General features: G+C 31.9%; 2 protein-coding genes across 2 annotated transcripts in view; both read right to left on the reverse strand.

The window, feature by feature from the left end:
- Window positions 1–204: 204 nt before the first annotated feature.
- Window positions 205–24,205, reverse strand: LOC133202594 (protein mono-ADP-ribosyltransferase PARP14-like). The gene is made up of 7 exons (XM_061338432.1): window positions 24,029–24,205; window positions 21,145–21,378; window positions 16,182–16,384; window positions 13,286–13,691; window positions 12,682–12,839; window positions 12,383–12,560; window positions 205–528 (listed from the first exon to the last, which is right to left on the reverse strand). Exons 1-7 carry the CDS (start codon window positions 24,201–24,203, stop codon window positions 233–235), a joined length of 1,650 nt encoding a protein of 549 aa, XP_061194416.1. The 5' UTR covers window positions 24,204–24,205; the 3' UTR covers window positions 205–232.
- Window positions 24,206–24,330: 125 nt separating this feature from the next.
- The window catches only part of LOC133202523 (protein mono-ADP-ribosyltransferase PARP14-like), a 45,434-nt gene continuing 44,431 nt past the window's right edge, over window positions 24,331–25,333 (reverse strand). The window contains exon 15 of the mRNA XM_061338361.1: window positions 24,331–24,401. Coding sequence (XP_061194345.1) covers window positions 24,331–24,401 — 71 coding nt within the window. The remainder of the gene's footprint in view (window positions 24,402–25,333) is intronic.

Consider the following 25,333-nt stretch of genomic DNA (forward strand, 5'->3'; position numbering starts at 1 on the left):
ATTTTTTTTCAATCAAAAACAAAAGTACTGGTACCTCAAAGCTCCAGATTTAAATCGTTGTGGTGTTAAAACTATTTATTTATCCATTAAATGTACCGTCCATGCACCTGCTATTACCATGATTTTGAATATATCATATCATAATTTACCTAAATATACGACCGAATCCACATAAGTGTTTTTACAAGTAAACTTATTTTGTGTTATTTTTTTCTCTTTAGATTGTTTTCAGTCATTTCGTTTTAATAAAAGTAATCAGGTAAGATGGGTATCCCTGGGTGTCATTAAAGATGATAAACATTTCAGGATCTTGTAGAGGGTACACCACAGAATCATATAAGATATGAGGTTGATTAACATCTTTGGGTGGCGGTACCCTCATGTCCTTTTTACCAAGTGTAAACTCGCCTGTAAGGACTTTGCATAAATAAATTCTTTTGTGTCCATTTGGATCTGGCTTAGAGTATGTTTCACGAGCTGAGTATTCAGCATCTACGGCAAAATAAACGCCATTTCCATGAACAGCAGCTGTAAAATATGAGTAAAATGAAATGAAACTACATGTACCGTAAATCATCAGAGATATACTACTGTTACTACTAAATTTAGGATAGGTATTTTAAGATAAGCATTATCGGAATATATATATATATATATATATATATATATATATATATATATATATATATATATATATATATATATGTATATATATATATATATATATATATATATATATATATATATATATATATATATATATATATATATAAAACAAGCAATTATATATGAAAAGCAATACAAACAATAGATCTTGTTAAATTTTCAGAACGCCCTTTGCCTTCCTTCGGACAGAGAAAAGATTAGAAAGTCATCGAAATGACAAAAATAACTAGCAGTACAACTTAATAATTAAATCCTAACGTGTTATATTTTTAGTATTTTACATTTTCAATTTGGAGTTAAAAACTTACTGAGGTATAGGGGTATTTTCCACTATATATTGCAATCCATATAAAATAGAATAAATAGTATACGATCCCCAGCAAGATTTAATTACAGAATATACTTCTTGTATAAAATCACGCAAATATCTTCACTTTAATCTTATAAATCACTTGTGTTAGGCTTATATGATATATACAGGGGTTTTAAAATTCTATCTTTTCTTCGGATGTAACGGGGAACATTTCACATCATACTTTTTTTGTAATTGTTTAATACGCTGCATATCAAACAACAGAAAGGAATCAGATTATCATAATCATAACAGCATCTTGAATCTCCAAACAACAATAAAAACACCTGAATTTGTAATATTAAGGTAAAAATATTTTTATATGTCATATGAGATAAATGTTTAAGTTATTACACTTTTCCCGTCATTTAGATCAAGTTTGCAATGCCGTGAAGTCATATGCGATTATGATGTAATATCAAGGTAGTTCAGAGATGTTACTACAAATGGTGCACTGCAAAATATTTTTTATTTTCCCTCCGTCAGTTTTGTTGTGATGAGGTTCGCTCAAACAGGAGAGGAAAACATCATAATTTTTTATCATATCACAGTCTAAAATCATTTGAACATTTAAATTTGAGATCAAATTTACAGGGTTCTTTAATAAATAAAAAAAAAAAAAGTGAAATTAGGAGAAGATATTAAAGCAAAAGAAACAACCGAAAAAGATCCTAAACCCGGTGTTAAGTGCAGTAGTCCTTTAGCAAATCCCAAAGCATTATCTGCGCATTGATTGCTGTGTTGGCGAATCTACAAGTTGCCATGATTATGTTACTTATTTTTATTCTGACGTTATGTATTTTGGAAGCCGTGACGGTATCATTACGACACAAAAAATAAATTTGCTAATCAGAATCAAAATCAATAATATGGGCGGAAAACTCTCTTTGCCTGTAAACAGTAAAAATTAAATGACTGCTAAAATGGACATTTGCGGAATATACAGCGGACAGCTAGTGGACATCAGACTTCGGACTTTAAATAAGGTGAACGTCTGAAAGATTAGAACTTATTAATCACCTTTTTCTTTGAATTAATACAAGTACATCTCGTCAATGGCACTTAATAGCACGATTATCGAATAAACTGCATACTTCTGTGACATTTAAAAAAAAAATAATAAATGCAGAGCACTGCGATTTGTTTAATATTTCAGTCACAGAATTGACACCGACAGTCTTAAATACTGAATAATTGTTTGCTTAGAAAAGCATTGTATGCCCCACTCCCTTACATACACATTGTAAGAATTTGCGTTTGTTGTCTTTTTTTTATTCTGTTATTTGTTTATACAATGGGTGAAAAAAATCGCGAACTATCTCTATAATTACAAAACCACAATTCAGATCAGAATGAAATTTGGCACACATATAGTCATACACATGTTCTATAAATAGCAGATATTATATAATGTTTTGCTCTATGTCTGTGACGTCACAATGTGAAAATTGCGACAATATATAGGTGACTTAAGACAAAAAATGATTGACTCAGTCGTACTGGAGAAACGAACGGCTGTTTAACGTGTATCTTCGAAATTCCTTTCCAGTAGCATATAATTACATGTATTTGTACAAGGTTTATGAAGACAAAAGACTTACCAGAAATTCAATCATTAATTGGATTGATTGTTTTAGTGAAGGAAGAGAGATGGTTAAAAATGATGCTTGTTCTGTTTCGCAGTGAAAGTAAGATGGGGAAGAGATGTGTCCTTAGTTGAGCAATATGTTATGAAAGATCGCAAAGTTACAGTTAGAAAAATAGTTGAATATCTTAACAATAATATAATTATTAAATCCCAAAAACACCGCTTACTTTAGACTTTATTCATATCAGATATGATAAAAAGAAGGCGCCCATACGAGGGGTGATCAAAAAGTTCGCGAACTATCTCTATATTTACAAAACCACAATTCAGATCAGAATGAAACTTGGCACACATATAGTCATACACATGTTCTATAAATAACAGATGTTAAATAATGTTTTGCTCCGTGTTTGTGACGTCACAATGTGAAAATGACGTCAATATGTAGGTCACCTGTGACAAAAAATGGTTGACTCAGTCGTACTCGAGCAACGAACGGCTGTAATGTTTAACGTTTATCTTGGAAACTCTTCTGCAGTAGAAGATGATAATTTGTACAAGGTTTATGAAGACAAAAGACTTACCAGACGTTTAATCATAAATTGGATGGATTGTTTTAGTGAAGGCAGGGAGACGGTTAAAAATGATGTTTGTTATGTTGCCCAGCGAAAGCAAGCCGGGGAAAATATGTGTACTTAGCTAAGCAATTTGTTATGAAACATCGTCAAGTTACAATTAGAAAAATGGTTGAATATCTTAACAATACTATAATCATTAAATCCCTAAAATATCGTTTACTTTAGACTTTAAAAATATGAGATATGATAAAAAGAATGCGCCCATACTTTATCCACATTGGATAAACGACGCTCCCGAGACAGAGAACTCGGGTTGTGATGGGTCACCATACTAGCTAATTGTGGGAAGGGATATCCTTATCCACCCATCCTATTGCCGAGATTTGGCCATTTCTGACAGATGGACTGTTCTTGTTATAAAAAATAACTTGCATGGTAAGAAATATAAGACTCGGAAAAATCTCTTAGCTTCTTTGAACAGACTGCTACGGAGCATGTCACGTGACTGCCTGGATCACGTGATTTGCGCATGGGCAGAACAATGGCAGATGTGCATTAAAATCGGAGAGGAATACTTTAAAAAATAATAAACACTGAAACCTCATTTTATGTCTTTTAAGGAAGTTATTCAATTAGTTCGCGAACTTTTTGATCACCCCTCGTACTTTATCGACATTGGAAATACGACGCTCCCAAGACAGAGGACTCGGGTTGCGATGGTCACCATGCTCATTCTGGGAAAAGATATCCTTATCCATCCATCATATTGCCGAGATTTGTTCATCTCTGACAAATGGACTATTCTTGTTATAAAAAAAATAACTTGCAGCGTAAGAAATATAAGATTCGGAAAATTTTTTTAGCTTCTGTGAAGAGAACGCTAAGGAGCATGTAACGTAACCGCCCGTAATATGACTTGATTCGCACAAGGGCAGAACGGTGGCAGATGTGCATTTAAATCGGAGAAGACTACGCTATGAACACTGAAACCTAATTTCATTTCTTTTATGGAAGTAATTCAATTAGTTTGCGAACTTTTTCATCAACACTGGTATATTTATTTAATTAATTTTACTTAATTATTCTTTACTTTATTTTTCAAACCTTATTATTATCAGATTAATTTTTTTTGCCTGACATATATTTTGATATGAAATTAATTGTTAAAAAAGCCATCCCCCCTCCCGGGTTTAATACAGTACGTATAAAATTCAAATATATTGAAAACGCAAATATATTGAAAATTTTTAGTCGGAACCTGACACACACCCCTCTAGAGATGGGATTTTCGAGTTTAGACAATTCTCTTTTTTCCGTCACATACACACACTTTCAAAATCGATGCTAAATGCCTGCCCATTACATGCACAAAGTTTATGAAATAACTTTAGAAGATTCAACATTCAACATTCTTTTTCATTAAGTATTTCAGTAATGAACAAAATGAGCAAAAATGTAACAGGGCATATTTTTGTCTCCGGGAAACAGCTTTTAATCAATTTCATTAGATTTAGTTTCGAAATTATCCATCGTGCATAACATTTTTAGGATCAGCGCTTCTACTGTAAGTTTTGACAAATGCATTCCACGCAGTTCATAATCTAACGTTAATAGCCAAGCAAAAAAAGGATGGAGATGCATGAAGCAAACTAAGTTAAGACGGCGGAACATTATCTGGCAAAATTGGAAATATGCAGCTTACGTCATTTTCATCTGTCACAGTCAAAACATTTAATTATAGACAATGAAATGGGCGGGTACAATTTGACACGGACGTCCGAGAAAACATTGGATTGAAATTCTAGTTTGAAATCCATTTTCAATCCACCTTAGCTGTTTTCAAACGCGAAGTGTGAATGTATGATCCAAAAGACAAATAATTTCAATTCGCAAATAAATGTTTGAAATTCAAATTTATATGATTTTTTTAGCCTATACATTGTAATTTTAAGGACACGTAAACGTCAAAGAAGACAGAGATTTTTTTTCAGGGGACGACCATTTGATTCTAGAAGGGGGGGGGGGGCAAAAACTGTCAAGTCAGATCATGTCTTCACATGACAAAATATATTTATTTCTAGGATGACCAGACCTATTTTCTTTAGTTTTGTCTTCACTGAAAAAATGTTTGACAATTTTAAAAAAGGGGTTGTTCAAACTAAAAAAAACTTTCTTTTTTATTTCCAAGATCGTGGAGCCCCCCACCCTCACCCCCATCACACGCATGCAAATACCAAACAGGAATCAAAGAATTGTCCCTCTTTATTTCTTTAAACACTGGACAGAAATTCTGATTCATATAAATTTCAAACAATTTCGAAATTGAAATTATTTGTCTTCTGGGTCAAACAGTAACACCGTGATTCTAGCGTAGCATGAGAGGGATTGAAAATGAATTTTAAACTGATATTTCAATCCAATGTTTTCTCGGACGTCCGTGCCGAATTGTACCCGCCCATTCCAATGAATATCATTAAATGTTTTGATTGTAACGAATGAAAATGACGTAAGCTATTAAGCATATTTCCAATTTTGCCAGTTTTTGTTCCGTGGTCTTATTCATCACTGCACCTCAAGGCTTAAATGTATTTTTTTTTGGGGGGGGGGGGGCATTATCAAAACTACATGTACCATGCTATACTTGTTAAAATAATAAGTAATAACTAAAGGAAGAATACGTCACATATATTGTGTTGTTGGGCAAGAGTATACAGTCATGCATTTTCTGACAAAACAAAACCAAAGAAAAAACAAACAAACAAACAAACAAAAAAAGCAAAAACAAAAACAGCAACAAAGCAACAACAAAAACTTGTCAAGATTTGTCTTTTGCTGATTATTTTGTACTTTTCGTTATGAGATTAAATTTGATTAATCAGATTAAATTTAAACTAATATTGACTGTTTTTTTTTCCTCACTATCAAATTATCAACAAATTATGCAGGAAATGTATAAAATTTGAAAAGGTTTTCACGTCATATAGATCGGAAGTATTACGTTCAATCTGAAAATAAATAAAAAAAAAAAACGTACAGAATTCAAAATTTCGCGCCTATACTAATCGTTGCTGAGATTCTACATTGTATTTGATGCTTTTCAGACTGGCTACCAAATATTGTTGTTATTCTAAGAATGTTATGTAGACCTGAGTCTTATGCATGATTGTTACTTGGAGACATTTCAATGTGTGAATTTATATCATAATACGTCTACATACATACAAATTTTCTGCAAACTTTCTAATTAAACCCATCAAAATAAAATTTCAAAATCCTCCAATTAGAATTTATTAATATTTATTAGAACACTGCACATTTTCAGACGATTTGTTATAATTTGATCTTTTTCATTTTGAAAAGTCTGCTTTTAAATTCTGAAGTCTACGGAAGCCCAATAGTGCAAACCAACAATATAAGAAACAAAAAACGAAATTATTATATAGAGAAAACGAAATTATTAAATAAAAAACGAAATTATTAAATAAAGAAAACGAAATTACTGAATAAAAAACAAACGAAATTATTAAATAAAGAAAACGAAATTATTAAATAAAGAAAACGAAATTATTAAATAAAGAAAACGAAATTTTTAAATAAAAAACGAAATTACTAAATAAAAAACTGAAACTGAAATACGTAATTTATAGATGTGCATGGTAAGGGCCCGAACCCATGAATCATTCCATAAAGCGCACGTGTTATAAAGCATCACTTAGTAATTCTATAGACCTGATTTTGTTTCGACATTGAAACAAGTGTGGGGGAAATGAAAAATTAAAAAAAACTTAGATAAATGTCAAATTGACAAACGTAGAAAAACATTATGTGCCCACAGCCTATAATTCGCATTTGTAAAGTAAATGATTCATAACTGTTCAATTTTATTTAAGGGAATTTGATGCTGTGTCGCATTCCCACAACGTCAAAGTTTGAGCCTGTAAGCCTGAACGTAGCGAGGATGGCTGTTTCTGCTTACATAAAATTAATGACATTCCAAAAGAGCTCATAAATCGCTTAAAGGTCAAGACCTTGCGTATCGTATTGCTGAATTCCCCCCGAACTAAACCTAGCGCCCTATCTGTGTACCAAAAAATCTTAGGTTGTTGAAAAAATAAAGAGAATGATTTGAATACTTTGTTGGATTTGTTATGCAAGTGTGTGCATTGCTTGTTCACAACTATCACTGACTTATAAAAACAGATTGAGAATTTGTCATTTAGAATATGTGAGAACAAATAGTTAGTGCATCACTTCTAATTATGCTTTGATAAAATGACCAAAAAATTAGAAGTGTTTTGCTTAATTTTTAATAAAGTAAGCAATCATTAAAATCTACTCATTGTAACAACTTTGTCTGGTTTAATTTTTGCACTTGCTCTCTTTAAACAATTTTTTATAATGGGTTCCGATCGGTAACGTGTCTTTTTACAGCATTTTTTGTACTGTGCTATGATTGAAAAATGATGTATAGCCATGGGAATTTTCTAAATGTTATAAGGTTCAGCAAATCTTAACAGACATGTATATCTTAAATATTTGTGCAATTTATCAGGATAATCCCTTTGATGTTTCATGTCCAGATTCATTGTTTGCTAATAATTAGACCTTCTGAGTTGAGGGTTTAAGAAAGCTAATGTTAACGTAAACTTGTCATCACTGGCCAATTCATCAGACTGGTCAAAGTTCACATTAATCATGTTAATGTAAGATAAAAACATAGATCTAAGCATATTGGATAACCAAAGGTAAATTTCTCCCCTATTCATCTATTATGATTGTCTACTCCAACTGGTTATGTTATCGATACGGGAATAGCTGAGTGTAAATGCAAATATCACACTTGTTTTAATGTCGAAACAAAATCAGGTCATAGAAGACGTGTGCTTTATGGAATGATTCATGGGTTCAGGCCCTTACCACGCACATCTATAAATTCCGTATCTTAGTTTCAGTTTTTTATTTAATAATTTCGTTTTCTTTATTTAATAATTTCGTTTTCTTTATCTAATAATTTCGTTTTCTCTATTTAATAATTTCGTTTTCTTTATTTTATAATTTCGTTTGCTTTTTGTTTAATAATTTCGTTTTCTTTATTTAATAATTTCGTTTGCTTTTTATTTAATAATTTCGTTTTCTTTATTTAAAAATTTCGTTTTCTTTATTTAATAATTTCGTTTTCTTTATTTAATAATTTCGTTTGCTTTTTATTTAATAATTTCGTTTTCTTTATTTAATAATTTCGTTTTTCTTTATTTAATAATTTCGTTTTTGTTTATTTAATAATTTCGTTTTTGTTTATTTATTTTTGGTTTGCACTATTGGGCTTCCGTAGAAGTCCGGTGTCAGATGTGCGCTGTTCGCTATTTCGCAAATGTCCATATTGCCGACTGTTTTCTCTATACAGATAATATGGAGACTTTTCTTTACTGAATATAAAAATTAAATTTTACGTTTAATTTGAATATTATTTAAAAAAACCAGTTGATAAGAAATAATTCCGGACAACTTTGAAATACGTCGGGACTGTCTGGTGTACTCAGGTAAAGTGCGATCTACAAAATTGGAAGAATTAATTAAGGCAAGGTTCTAAAACGTAAAATCGCGTATTCTCTTAAGGGGGCCGACTGGGGTTTTCATTGCGCAATACTTCGCGCAGCATAGTAAAATAAAGCGTATTTACTCTTTTAAAGCAACTATTTCTACATAATTTATAAAAAATAACAAATTTAGGAAATATGAGGTCAAAAAATCTAATTGCCTTTTTAAATAACTGATTTTTTTTTAACGATTTTTAAAATGATGGGTAGATAGACGTCGTAATAGTGTGTTTTTGACGTTATGAATAACCGAAGTTCTTTAAGCGGGGTCATTAATTATGCCATAAAATAAAAAGTATAAAATATATGCTCTTGAAATTTTAAACATAGGAAACTGAGAATATTGCAATCAATGTTATTATTTTTTATGTAAATCTGTGGTATCTGTCATGTTTTGTTGTACTCCATAAAAACAGGAAAATATCATGAATTTTGACATTTTGAGATGCCCCCTCTGGAAACCAGACGGTAGAATTTTGTGTTTCTTGCACAAAATGTAGAATATAGTATTACTCATCAAATAATAAAATTTGAGAAAAAAGTCTATAGTAGTATTTGTATAATTTGCTCCGAAGTGCGAAAAAATGGTATTTTCCTATATAATCCTATAGTAAATGTACCTGTATTTTGAGACGGTCCCTGAAAAATAACCAGACGGTAGATTTTCACTAAACTTGGCATGTATACAGAAGTCAATGTAAGGTATATAGGGTATAAAATTAAAGAGTTTCTCTATAGTAGTTTTCACACAATAAAACCTCAGTCGGCTCCCTTAAAAGTGTTATTATAAATGACTATATAATTAACAATTTATAGGATAAGAAACTGAAAAAAAAAATTTAAAAATAAAAATAAAAACAGAATTTGAATAAATTTTTCAAATACTATTAAGATATTTTATCAGGTAATAGTAAAGGGGGAAAACAGTTATTAAGGGAAAAAATGATTGATTGTTTTGTATATTAATCCTCAGTATTTCAGCCTAATTTCAGCGGTATTTAAATATAAATATTTTCTTTTGTATGCATATGAGAGATTATCATCGTCAGATGGATTTTTCAATGAATTCTCCATCTAATTTATATATCTTTTTTAAAATAAATTATATATTTTAACAACTAAAACTGGTACATTGTTTAACATGCTTTATTATGTAATACTCCGTTTCTTCAAGTTTTTCAAGTGTACTAAACATTTAATATTTGTGTATTTTCAATGCAATGAAGGAATAGGAAATTATTGAATAAAAGTGTTTCCGATTACATGTAAAATAATCAAAAATACTATTGTTTTTTCAAGTGACTGATCAGTTTGAAAACACAACATATCATATTCCAAATAAGTTTAACATTTTTATACTTCAGTATCAGATGTTGCATATCTTCTTTTTCAAAACAAGAGAAATATTTTTCTGTTGATTCTTCAGTGACGCAATTTTTTAAAATTATTATTTTATTTTATTTTTTGCATTTTTTGGCAATTGTCGATTCATTTTTTTAAATTTATCTTTTTTATTACACTCATCATTATCTGCACCAATTTTTTTATTCCAATGATTTTTTTTAAGGTTTTTAAGTTTTATCTTCTATCTTATCTTTGTAGTTATTTAATGGATCAGTTAATATCCATAAAGTTTAAAGTCTCTTTCATAGATTCGATATTCTTTAAAATTACAGTATGATCATCTGCATTATGAACAAATTTATATTCTCTGTTATATTTAAATGGTATTCCTGGAATTTGATTATTATGCTTTATTTTATCAAAAACAATTAAATATAGTACCGCTGAAATAAGACCGCTGCATTTCATTTCCGGAATTTTTAAATTTCATTTCCGACATTTTTTTCATTTCCGAATTTTTTTTTTTTTTTTTTTTTTTTTTTTTTTTTTTTTTTTTTTTTACATTTCCGGAATTTCGGAGGGTACTTTTTATGTGGAAATAACATTTTAACAAGATATAAATATTATATTTATTTCAAACTACATTTTTTGAATAAAAACATAACAAGACACTGTACATACATGTAGCACGATGTATAGTTAAAAGTCATTTGCATGGGTTAAATCCCATTTAATGTCCACTGAAGTTTATATCAGTGACTGCATCAAATTTATATTGGATAAGAATGAATTATTCTTGATTTATTCTTTGATTTTTTTTTTTTATAAGGGAAGACTTTAATTCTGTTTTCATTGCCAGAACAGTGCTGTATGATAAATGTCGGAAATGAAAACTTTGAAATGTCGGAAATGAAAACTATAAAATGTCGGAAATGAAGAAAAGTTGAATGTTTTTAAAAATTCCAGAAATGAAATACAGCCAATAAAACATCCTTGTCATGTTCGTCTCGACAAATATGGGGTTTTTTGTTTTGTTTTGTTTGTTTGTTTGTTTGTTTGTGTTTGTGTTATTTTTTTTTATTTTTTTTTTTAAATTCGATCGTTATTTTTAAATCGAATACCGTTTTTAAAAAGAATTTTCACCCGCCTAAAAAATGTTTAAGATGATATTGTTCCAAAGATTTAAATAAGAAGTTCCATTCGATGGGGAATTTTTTTTTCTTTCAATATCTAGAAATCAATTTATCGTTATTGAAAATACGACTGAATAAAATCATATATTCCCGGCTCCTACAACTAGTTTCTTAATTCCACACATTTTTTTAGTTGGGGACACCTGTTTTGACTTTTAATCATGGACAAAGTCTAATTTAATATAGTTGAGATGATGAGAATTTCAGAAAAGTGTTTTATTCAGAGGACTCTTTCTAAAGCAAAAGGAAAAGGAGAAAAAAATCCAGAAATGTATAGAAATTTAGACTTGACACTATTCTTTTTGTTCAATCTCTTTTTAACGTCAATACATAAAATTTACCCAAAGATATTACAATGTATACCGGGTACGCGCAAAAAAAAAATCAAGGTGAAGAAATAGAAGGAACAAACATAGAGATGTATCTTAAATAACAGAATGATAAATAAATTTACTTGTTTTAATGTTGATCTTGATTATAAATTACAAAGCACATTTTCAAAGCCATTGCATTCTTTACTCAAGGTCTTTATACGACGAAATATATATTATGGGAACGGGTCATTTTGCGTGAATTAATGTAACTGTAAATACATGTACTTTAATAGAGGATCTTTAGCTTTTATATTGTGATAACGAACAATATTCAAGTTCAAAAGTCCATTCTAACAATACAGATCAGGAGCAGAGCAAACACGGACCTCTAAAACATCACAGGTGGGATCAGGTGCAATGGAGGAATGAGCACACTCTGCCGACTGGTCACACCCGCCATGTGCTCCTTGTCATGATCGGGAAATAACGGAAAAAATCCGTAGACATTTCAGTGTAATAGATATGGACTTATTTGAAGGTACGGCAACATACTTTTGATAGTGTGTTGAGAAAGGAAAAGAACTTGTTTTATCACCCATGCTTGATTAGACATTGTGTATGAGACTTGCCCATATGAATAATGAAAAAAATGAACAAAAAAAAGAAACGAATATATTTTGCAGGCAAGGATATCAGACCAAAAAACCCTTATCAGAATAGCACAATAAGATAAGCTTAAAGGAATTCTACCGTTTTTCCCGCAGTAGCTCCTATTGAAGCCAAGAGAGTTGACACTATTAACTGCCTCTGGAGCAGTTCCATGCCAGAGTTCTCTCTCATTCTTTGTGCCAGGTGGATTCTGAGAATCTAACAACTTCTTTTTGGCAACATATTGCTGGTACAGCATTTTGTTCTGAATTCTCTCCAACTGCAAAAAACACACATATCTCAAGTTTTCCAGAGAATTTAGAAATTTTATCTCAACGCTGTAAAAGACTCACTCTGATATTTAATTTTTTCCAATAAAAAATCTTTATGGATTGACATACTTTGATTATATCGCTTTTTATGCCGCTTGTCTGTAATTCTCCCTGAAATCTGTCAATAACTTTTAGATATTCCTGTGACCCAGAAGGAACTTGAATAACCACAAGGTTTTCGGATTCACTCATAGCTGTCCACTCAGGTGGAGGCTCAAAGGTAGAAGCTGTTAGGATGGATGGAGGTTTTTATACAATAATTTACAATGCAGAATTTAATGCATTTTTCAGCAAACAGAATAAAAGAAACTTTTTAAATAGGTCAAAAGTTGGTTATTTCTAGGAGATTTTCATCGCATATCTGTATTTGAATATTAAAGTGACATGAACCTCATGATCCTCTGTACTTAATTATGACACGGTCACAAACTGAATTTTTATGGAGAAATCATCTTAAATGGACGATATTTTAGGTTTGATTTAAACATATTTTATTGCAATAAATATATACAATGGAATTGGGCACAAGTTCTAAAAACTATATTTGCCCTCTCCCTAATTAATTTTAGGTATATTAAGAAAACTCGGCCTGGATAGCAATACTAGTATCTGTCGTAATACACTATACAAATCCTCTCTACAGATATTTTTCTGAAAAATAGTGTAGACATACCCTTAATTTTGTCTCTTCTGGTAACAGTCAATACATCCGTAGGATCATCACTCGGGTACTCCACCATTGAGGAAAAATCAATGGTGTACTGTGTACCCTGCACGTCAAGGAACTTGACATCTGGTTGTTTGTTACTATAAGCTTTCTCAACAAGCAGATTGATATTCTTTGGATAATCGCACAGTTCATTTTTACCATCAGAATTGTCAACATAATACCACATCACGACATCTGATACGTATTCAGCTTCAAGTTTATTGCGATCAACATTTCGAAGCATGTCCTTAACATAACTGGTAGCATCTAGTAACGATTCGCTGGTTCCAAGAAGGGTAACTATTCCTCCGTCTCTATCTATATTAATTTCTACATCAAACTCATCCTCCAGATTCTTCAAAGCTTTCATCTGCATAAAAAAAATCAATACAGTAAAATTTGTCTTATCAAAGGTTGTGTTTTCTGAAATCTTGACTATTACAATGTAAATTTTTATGCCCTTTCATAAAATATTGTTTTTTTTTTTAATGTCCAATCCGACCAATTCTGTGGAACCTATGACATGTCAAACGTTCCGATATTCGTCCTTCCATTCGTATTGTATAATTTTTATGTGTATTCTATATTTTTCCATTTCTATTGTATAAGTTTTTATTTGCATTCTGTATTTTTCTTTTGTTTTGTTAAAAAGTCATTTGAGCCGTATATTTTTTTACTTGTATTCTATATTTTCCATTTGCATCGTATAATTTCTTATTTGTATTGTAAAATATCTTATTTCTATGCGATATTTTTTATTTGTATTGTATCCGAGGATTGTTTGTTTGTTTTGTTACGAAGGATTTCATTGGTCAAGTTTTAGCCTGTATAGTCTTGAAAACGAGCAAGATATTCCGGGTGCTCAGAGCAAACTGGGCTGCTATATGTATTAAGGGACGGCCATTTGACTTTGAAAAGGGAGTTATGGCAGATGGCAAATAAATAACCTGTATTTAGAAATGCTGACTGAGAAAATAAACAATTTGACCTTTACTGGTGAAACCTACATCCCCCTACCCCCCTCTCCCCCCTCCGATTTTCTTCTTTTCACTTTTCTACTTGTCTCTGGTCATCTTGGAAATAAATATTCCCTCCTGAGAGAGCATAAAAATAAATAATCGGATTCGACAAAATTTGCCACCCCCTTGCAAAACCAAAATCAGCATGCACGCATATAGAGGAGACTAGTTTGAGTTTGTAGAGAGTGCGAGAACGGAATTGTGGGAAGGGTATCAGGCTAAGTTGTGTGGATCACCCGAAAAATCTCATTTGTTTAAAACACTAAACAGACCAATCAAAACTTGACCAATGAAATCCCTCGTTCTCGTATACAATAAAAATGAAAAATAAATATTATCGTACACAAATAAGTAATTATACAATACAAATAACAAGTTATACAATACAAATAAGAAATAATAATACAAATGGAATATATAGATTACAAACAAAGGTTATACAATCCAAATGGAAAATTATAAAATACAAATAAAATGAAAGTTATACAATATAGAAAAGTATATAATATAAATGAAAAAAATATACAATTCAAATGGAAAAATATACAATACAAATGGAAAAGATCGAAAAATGCAACAATTGACATGTCATAGGAAGCAGTGGTGTCAGGATTGAGAAGTTTTACTGTAATTATAAATGAAAATAAAAAGAAAAAAGTCTTCTTACACAATTCTTTTTTAGAATTTCACATATACAGAATTATGTGTTTTGACATGAACTATATTTGCATCACGTTTCAATAAATATTGCTCAAAATTGAAGGATCAATTATCTAAAGAAAAAAGGAAACCGATTTTCTGTCAAGGTAACCCTAGCAACCATATAGATACTGAAAATCGATACTGGACATTGTATAGTCGAAGTAGACTGTCTATACACATATATTGCATGCTTATTAAAATCAGGTTAAAATTGACAGCACCAAGGGAAAGTCATTTTGAAATATTTTCCCATTCCATTCTTTCTACACTACGGTCAACATGGAGCCCGTATTTTAACGCGACACCGACGGTGTTTTAATCCTTTCCGCGATACACGGTCGCGGTTTTATCATGGCGGTGATCGCAGGGACAGACGTATACAGTAACGGTGTGAGCTGCAGTAGTTTATCAAAAGTAAATTTTTTGTTTGTTGTTCAACAACCCTCTCGAGATTTTTTCACTCATATGGAGACACTTCCACTGCCGGTGGCACAGTTCAATTTTTGAACAGTTGAACTGTTGCACAGTAAAATGCACACCGACTCCAAACTTTCTTTGCGATTTTGAGTCATGCTATATGAGTAGTTATCTAAAATATACTTTTCAAAAATCCTTGATATAACTCATATCACGAGTGACTTACCTTAATTTGTAATACATGTACATATGTACCTAACCATCAACATGTGGATTTCGTTGTGTCATATCACAAGTGCAAAAGGCTACGTCAAACTCGTTTTGAAGGAGCGCATGTAAAAAACAACACTGCTACTGTGACGTCAAACACCGCTGTTTTCAGGTAGAACGATAAAAGTCCCCCTTTCAGTTGTGCAACGTCATGCGGTTTAATACAATTTTGACGAAAGTCATATTGTGACGTAGGCCAATTTGATAATATGATATTAACATACTGATTTATCGTTACAAGCAGAAATACTTTATATTAAAATTAAATCTTATGTAGATAGACCAAGGTCATACAGAATTGTAACAGTGATTTACATATTAACAAGCATGTTCATTGTTCAGGTCTTTATTTAGACAAACGAGATGACTTCAGCTTTTCCATCGTCAACTTTCCTTAATTAAAGTTTTGTCATCTACCGTGATTGATCTATTGACAAACATATTTTACTAACCTGTTCCAGAGAAAGATGAGGGATAGCAGAGTCCCGGATGTCCCTGGTTTTGAAATCAGCATTTACTAGATTCTCAAGTTTTCGTAGTCCAGCATCAAGATTTTTCTGATTATCTGCAAAAACCACGATGGTTACCGATGATTGATCATCAGGTTTGTCAGTCAGAACTGGCTTCCATTGTCCACTACCATCAGACTTTCCACCTGGAAATCAAAAATACTATAAAGGTTTTACACATTGTTCATTTACAAATTATGAAATATGAAAAAAGTCTGAGACCCGTAAGGATATAAATGACACATATTCCCAATTCTGATTAAGAATATATGCTACTTTTAATCAAGCAATCAGACTGAACTATGTTTATTGGTAAGCATTTTTCTTATTCATATAATGCAAAATTGTTTCGTCCTGATGACTGTGATATATCATTAGGAGATTCATTTAACTATTGCAAATAAAATGGCGTTTGCTGCAGCCATACGCTAAGAGGTTTAGGTAAATAACAGTCTTAGAGCCTTGAACCTTTTTAATATGAATAACCAACTAGGACAATCCTATAGATCCTAATCTATCATATAGGTGCATCAATAGAGGATCTCATGTAATGTAAAATCATAATTGATGGAGGGGAACCCCATATTAAAAGATTTTATGGATGGCCCTGAAATTAATTACCCACGAACTTTCATACCTAAAAACGATTTTTTTGTCAACTGTGTCAAATCTTTCGCATAAACAAGTTACCCATAAGAATTAATATTTCCAAACTATACAGTAAAATCTTTACTGAACATTTAATAAATAAGAAGCCCAAGTATCTTAATAATCACCTGGGTATACAAATGTAACATTGTAAAAGCCCCAAAAAGCATACAAAATTAGAAACAAACTGATAAATGAAGGCATGTTACCCAAAAGCAAGAGAAATATAGAATGGTTAGGGATCTACAAAATAGCCATTACTAATTAGCAAATCATAAAACATGTACTTGCAAGTGCCCATCATACTCCCATTTCCGTCATTATCACCACTCAGATGAAACAAAACAATAGTGATTGAGTTTTTATAGTAAAGCAATAACATTCCCCTCTCATATTGGCCTCTCTTGGTCTTTGAAGAACATTTTTCAAAGAATTATTGCATTTACACTATATAATAAATAGAGCTCCGCCATAATACCAGAACCCCTTGTCCATGGGCTAAGAAATCCACAAACAGGGAGGACCCGTGCCTATCATAACTTTGCAGTATGTTTGCTTAATACCTACTAGCAGAAAAGACTATTTTTCAAAGAAAAGTGCATTTTCACTCTATAATATATAGGGTCCCCTAATATTGGAACCCCTGAGCCTAGGACCATGAATTTTAGAATCTTGTTCATCATATTTATGCATTAATTTTGTCCTCTTAATATACAGAGTGAAAGAGATTTTTAAGGATTTTATTCATTTTCACTAGAGGTTCACTAGAGCTCCGCCCTAACAGCAAAACCTCTTACCCTGGGGCTATAAATTTTGAAAACTCAAAATTTTGGTAGATTGATCAATGCTTATTATAATCATGTCAACAGTTTGACTGCTTGATGTCCAGTTGTGAAGAAGAAGATTTTTAAAAATGCATTAATTTTGATGGTTTTGGTCATTTAAACCATAGTTTATAGTTTGTTCTACTTCAACATCTTAAATAAAACACTGAAAAGTTTTAACATTCTTGTAAATACTAACAAATTATGAAATAAAATGATCCACTCCTTTGTTTCTCTAGACTGTGCGTCAATCAAGTCGGTGACGACATGCACGATCTGTTAGTACAGCAAGATCATACTCGAATACACGGGCAATGTTATATAATAAGATCTAGTCATAATCAGCACATGGTGAGGCATTTTTTGAAACAGGGATAAGAAATATTTCTGCATGGCTGATGACCGAAATTTTATGTAGTATTTTATTTCACTTACTCAGCTTACGTGTGACGTCGTAGTTTTCCTGTCCTCGAGAAATGTAAACATAACACATTTTTATCATGCTTATATGTCTTGTTTAAAAATTTACTGTGCACTATTGAAGTAATCCTCACCTTCCGATATTTGAACAGTTACTCAATAAAATGAAGGACTTCACTTTTAATGTGTAGTGGTTTTGGTTTTCATTTTTATAGCCCTGGTTTCGTAAATTATATTTTACAAGTATTTGCTGTTGTTTCAGTATGATAATTCTATTTACCTTGTGTTATCAGTTGTAACTTAAAACCCGTTAATTATCTGTCTGTTATAATTTAGTCCATGTTTTCATAGTTCCTGTGTTGACATTCTACATGTTTTACTTTTTAAGCAGGAAGTGACATCCATGTTGGAAGTCATTCCATAGTACTTTTGGTAGTTGTGTTTGGTTGGTTAAGTTAGCTATAGGATCTTTGATATTTATTGGCTTTCATTTTGGGCCTATAGCTAGAGTATTTAAAGCTGAGTTCGTTTAGTTTTCTTCACTTGGGTTGGCGAACAAAGGCTTATGGTTAGTTCCTCTTTTCAACGCAAGGAAAACCTCATGGTTTATGAGAATAATTTACTTAGTACCTTACAGAAATAAAAAAAACTTTATGATTTTACAGTGCTCTAAGTCTTAGCTAGCTTTAGTTGCACGATTTTATGCCCCCGTATCGAAGATTCTGGGGTATATAGTTTTTGCCCTGTCCGTCCGTCTGTCTGTCTATCTGTTTGTCTGTTTGTCTGTTCGTCCGCAAAAACTTTAACATTGCCCATAACTTTTGATTGGTTGTAGCTATGGCTTTCATATTTCACATGTGTATTCCTTGTGACAAGACCTTTCTTTGGGTACCACCATATTTGACCTTTTGACCTTTGAGTTTGACCCAGTTTTGCAAAATTTATCCAACTTTAACCTTGGCCATAACTTTTGAACAATTGGTGCTAGGGCTTTCGTACTTCACACGTGTAATCCTTGTGACAAGTCCTTCCTTTGGAAACCAACATTTTTTACCCTTTGACCTTAACCTTGGAGTTTGACCTACTTTTTGCAAAACTTTAACCTTAGCCATAACTTTTGAACGATTGGTGCTAGGCCTTTCATACTTCACATATGTAATTCTTGTGACAAGACCTTCCTTTGGATACTTCCTTTTGACCCTTTGACCTTGACCTTGGAGTTTGACCTACTTTTGAAAAACTCAAACCTTGGACATAACTTTTGAACGATTGGTGCTTCAGTTTTCATATTTCACCTGTATATTTCTTGTGAGAAGGTCTTTTCTTGGGCACCATTAATTTTGACCATTTGACCTTGACCTTGATGTTTGACTTACTTTTGAAAAGCTTTAACCTTTCCTAAATCTATTCAATGGTCGCTGTTAGGGCTTTCATATTTCACAGGTATATTCCTCGAGACAAGACCTTACTTTGGGTACCAACATATTTGATTTGCATTTGAGAAAGGTTAACCTTTGCTATAAGTTGCCATACGGGGGCATCAGTGTTTCACAAACACATCTTACGTTAATTAGGTTTTTGTTAAGCTAGGACGTAGGGTAGGTTTTACAGAGAAAATTTAATTTTTCGTTTTCAAGTCCAGCCTGGTCTAGGGATTTGTAGATAACAGGCTAATTTTCTAGAATTTCTATTCATTATTTATTTATATATGTTGTTTATTTTCTGAGTGAGTTATTTTTAGGGCCTAGACTTACCATTATTATTTTAAGTTCAACTTCAGACTGTTGATAAGTTCATATATGGTGATATAACTCACTTCCCTTACATTTTTTCCAACTCATTGACATTTAAGCAGTGATTATCTATAGAATTGGATTTTTGAGCATTTTTCATTCCAAGCTGGCTGGTAACTTTCACATTTTTAATTACAGAAGAGTTATACTTCCGGAAACAAATTAACTTTCAAACATTAAAAAAAAAGATTTTTATCAAATTAAGTTTTTTTTATTATTTAGGATGTTTTAAAAGAATGCACTTTTCCCTATCCAAATGCAGTATGATGAAAATTAAAGAAACTAACTCATTAAAATTTAAAAGCCTTTTTATATTCCAAAACATTTTGAAAGATGAATAACCACTTATATATTTTTATCTATGTGTAAAAATTCCCAATATGGACAGAACGATGACCAGCTAATCCTCACCTGGTAACTTTGGTCATGGATTTTAAATCAAAGGTATGTCAAATTCACATGTGTAGAGAAAGGGAAATAACTACTCCTCAAAGCCATGTAAATAGTTTACAAGGATGTACAGGACAGATGTTAAGACGAAACATTCAATTTAAGATTCTAATGATTGTTTTACAAATTACTATCTTAGCTTACACTAATCCAAGCGTGATGAGTTCCCCATTTAATACAGTAAACTAGATGTTCATTTTTATCTTGTATAAAGTTTGCAGAAAGTTAAGGAGAAATTTAAAACAAAAGGATTTTTAAAAGAATTTTTTATTCATTACTGATTAATTTGAGTTCCCTATGAGACCTCAACTCAAGACCAAAGGGTCATAGATTTCACAATTTTGGTAAACGGCTAATTAGAGTAAAGAAGAAAACTCGTTTATGCAGTTATTTTTTTATATGTGATTTGCTAATGCTTGAGGCGTTTAAAAGAGCACAGCATTTACGAGCGTAACATCCTTTGATTTTGGCTCATTACAGGATGGCAAAAAAATACAACGTCAAGCATAAACATTTCTTGACACATTTCGTATAACAAACAGGCAAAACTCAACGAAAGAAGATGAAAACAATAAACAAAATGCGTTGCCGGTAAAACTCAGTTTGCAACAGTTTAAACTGCATTAACGTTCGCTGATAGAATTCCATGAATCTAATAGAAAATACTGAAAGAAAAAATGTTAAACGTACTATGAAGCGTGATGAACAAGGATAGAAAGGAAAAGATAGTAAAAGGTTACATGGTTTACCTAACGAACCTATGACTCTTACCGGTGACATAATATTTAAATGCATCCACCATTCCTTTAAACCAACCCTTTGGTTTGGACCCTTGCGACTCAAAACATTTCTCCATTTCTACGATAAACTGTACGGCTTGTTGATGATCAAAAATAATCACATGAACTTCTGTTAAATTCTTCACATCTGAAGACATTCTGTTTAGGCCATCAAAAACTTCTTGAGCAAAGTCCTCTATTTTCCTTTGGTGAAAGCTTTGTTGCCCTAAGGATTATAAATGTTCAAGACATTGCAGATACATATTGAAACATTAAAATAGGAATACTTCTTTAAATAGTTGCATTCATTTCTGTGTTAATTGTGTATATTTGCTGATGAAAGGATACTGTAAATGTATTTCATATTTGCCAGACGTTGGAGTCGGTTAACCGGTCGGACGAGGGTAATCGGTTAGAAAATCTATTATGGGTTATTCGGGGGAAAATATATGTGTAAATATGAATAGTTACCTGAAAATTCAATTTTAAAAATTCAAATAAAGTTATCTGAAATGTTAGCATTTTCACCTACATGTATCTATTAGCCGATTCACAGATAATTGAGACTCTCTGGATTGATGTCGTTGGGGAATAATTCGTCAGTTTTCGAGATGTCAATTGCTGTTTAAACACCATGCCGTTATCACGGCTGTCTGTGTTTCTTTAATGATTTTTGAGTACTCTGAACTCTACTAATGCTACTAGACTGTGAACATACTAATTGTTAGGCCATTATTTACACACTGAATTGTCGACGGATTTTTCAGTTATTTACCGATCATAACAAGGAGCACACGGGAGGGTGTGACAGGTCAGCAGTGGATGTTCACTCGTCCATGGGACCTGATCCTACCTCTGTTTTTGGAGGCCCGTGTTTGCTCTCCTCCCGATTTGTATTGTTTTTATGGACTTTGAGCTTGAATACTGTTCCTTATCTCCATATCTCATTATAATTTGTATCTTACCTCTTCTTTCCCTTGCAGTTACCTATCAAATTTTATTATTAAACAAGCAATGTAAATTAAGCAATAGTTTCTTTTTCTTTCTTTCTTACTTTTCCCTTCTTTTGAAAATAACATATAGTAGTGTTCTGAACAAATATAAACTTACTTTTACCTTTAAAGTCGTTTATTTGAGTAAATAGTCGAAAATTTTGAGACGATTAACCGATTAATCGGTCGGAAGGAGATGCGGTGAAACTAACTGGCAATTTTTGACTCGATTGTCATACCTAATATATATATATATATATATATATATATATATATATATATATATATATATATATATATATATATATATATATATATATATATATATATATATACCACTACCGACCAGCGACCACTTAAGAGTAATTTTAATTTTGAAAATTCACGAGGGCATGAACTACGACGCTACACGCCAGCATATTAAGTCATGAATTCATGAAGTGCATTAGCGCTTCATGATAAATATGCTGGTGAGATCATGTAGTTAATGTATCTCAGAGATTTTCAAAAATAAAAAAATATAAAATTCATATAATATATTTATGTTATTTATACGATTGGTTGCTGCAAATAACGCCATTCAACTGCCATTTTAAAAACAATACAGTTTGCGCTATAGTTTTGACATCAAGTAGATGTTCGGTTCTGTGACGTTACAAAAGAGATATTCATGCTCAGCTATGGTAGTTCATGAGAAAATGATTTGTTTCCTAATTTCTAGCCGTCACGGTAGCTCAGTCGGTAGAGCGCTAGCTTCGTGATCGGATCGACTGACCTAAGTCGATAAAAATTGGGTAACAACTGTTCGTTGCCAAGCGCTAGGCACTTTGAAGTGAAAGTTGCGGGTCCTTCGGATAAGACCTTAAAAACGAGGCCCCGTGTCACGGTAGGCGTTGCGATAAAAGAACTCTCACTGCTCAATGGTCCTGAGAGCCGAGTAAAGGTCTAAATTTGAAGCCTTTCAGCGGTATGTGTTGACGTCTCTACATGAGTGAAAAATTCTCAAATGAAACGTAAAACAACATACAATCAATCAATCCTAATTTCTAAGGAATCTTTAGTTAAAATGATTGGAAGTGTAAATATTTTCAGTGAGCACCGACGATTGTTCTTAACAGGTATAGTGTGTAAGGGATGGGAGGGGGGTCGATTCTATATTCCTGAAGAATTCGACTTAAGGTCAAGATCTAGTAAATGAGTTTAGACTGTCTGGTGCAAGATCCATTATGACGTCATAATTGATTGAAACTTATTTTTTTCCGTACTTTACAACTAATAGAATTATATATGAATGAAGCATTTTCATGGAATTCCATTTGAAATCACGTCAAAAGTAACCCCAATACATATATTCAATTTAATATCATTTTCAGGTATGGGTCGAAAAGATACAAAAAACCGTTTTTTGAGAGACTGTAGGCAATATAGATATATTTCCTTTTTCTGAAATGGGAAAAAATTTATTCCTGACTTTCTTCTTTTTTCACCGAAAATGACAGTTCAAAATATGTTTTGTCGTTGAGATTACTTAAAAATTATGTCCCAATACACCTTATTTTACCAAGCTATGTTTGTAAAGGATTATTAAAAGAACTCGTTTCTCATATTTGAGAAATCTGTAGGCACCTTTAATTTACTAGATCTTGACCTTAAAAGTATATTAGATTTTTTTTCAAAGAACCTTTCTGATCTGATAATATTTCAGATAATAACTTATAAATTCTTAAAAACAATATGTCAAACAACATGATTTTGTGATTTTTTGTGAATGACAGATTCATGATGTATATGTAAATCTGTGGGCAATTTTAATAACAATTTCAATGCAGAGTACCAACATTAATAAACAGACAAAAAAGCAGGTAATGTTAAGAATCGAAATACCTGTTCCTAGAGCTGGCAGAGCTATAGTTTTCATGCCCATTTCTTCCGCTTTTTGAAAGACACTCATAATTTTTCTTTTGTAATTACCACCGGCAAGATTCACATGGATTATGTACTTTGACGGCAACTTTGACTTATCGCCATTTGCAGTAACAGCCATACCATATTCGTGCATGGTTTTTTCTGATCATAAATATTCAACAAATTAGGATTGCTTATTTATTACCGTTTTTGTACAACAAATACTGTAAAAGTGGCAGATAAAGATTAAAGATGACAAATCTTTATATCGAGCATGTTTACTAACTTTGAATGTCTATCTGCCTTTGCAGCTCTACTCCTAATTTGGACATGATTGTTCTAGACACTTCTCCTACAAAATAAATCAAAAGAATACAAATATAGCATATAATACATTTAACAATAACCAAAGCACCAACTGATATATATATATATATATATATATATATATATATATATATATATATATATATATATATATATATATATATATATATATATATATATATATATATATATATATAATTTAGTAATCTCTATATGTATAATTTAAATTTTATGTCAAATTTAGGAATTGCAGCCTTTATACCTTTATAATCAAGTAGAAGTTAATGAATAAAAGGGAATTATTGATCAAGTCTATTTAAATAAAATTATATATTTATAAATTTTCGGACACATCGAATAACCATGACATGCTATTGACAAATATGTTGATACTTCAAGGGTATCAACTTGTTTAAAGTCAAATTCTCGCAAATTTTATAGTCCTTGCAAAAATGTATTTTTAACAACCAACTGTCCTCAAATTAATTGTTGACTAACAATTACAATGCACATTGGAAGAAATTTATTTCTCCTATTTTCTCTCGATTACTTCGTTTAGCCAATTAAGCAAAACGCTAACTTTGGGTGTGACCGATAGACAAAGGATACTTTTCTTCTACCTCTGATGGTTTGGGGGTATTTATTTGCTCCGCCTTGAATATTTATGTTTTACTATTCATTATCTTCCCCTTTCACACCGTCACTGTAGCTCAGCCGATGAGCGCTCGCTCCTTGATCGGAAGGTCGTGGTTTCAAATCCCGGCCGTGACTGACCTAAGTCAATAAAATAGGAAACAACTGTTCCTTCGCCAAGCTCGGCACTTTGAAGTGAAAGTTGCAGGTCTTTCGGATGAGTCGTTAAAAACCGAGGCACCGTTTCATGACAGGCGTTTGCACGATAAAGATCCCTGCCTGCTCGATGGCTTTAAGTGCCAATTACAGGTCTAAATTTGAAGT

The sequence above is a fragment of the Saccostrea echinata genome, unplaced genomic scaffold (genome assembly GCF_033153115.1).
Source record: "Saccostrea echinata isolate AGI-Se365-2 ecotype Australia unplaced genomic scaffold, CSIRO_AGI_Sech_v1 ptg000047l, whole genome shotgun sequence".
Taxonomy (NCBI): Eukaryota; Metazoa; Mollusca; class Bivalvia; order Ostreida; family Ostreidae; genus Saccostrea; species Saccostrea echinata.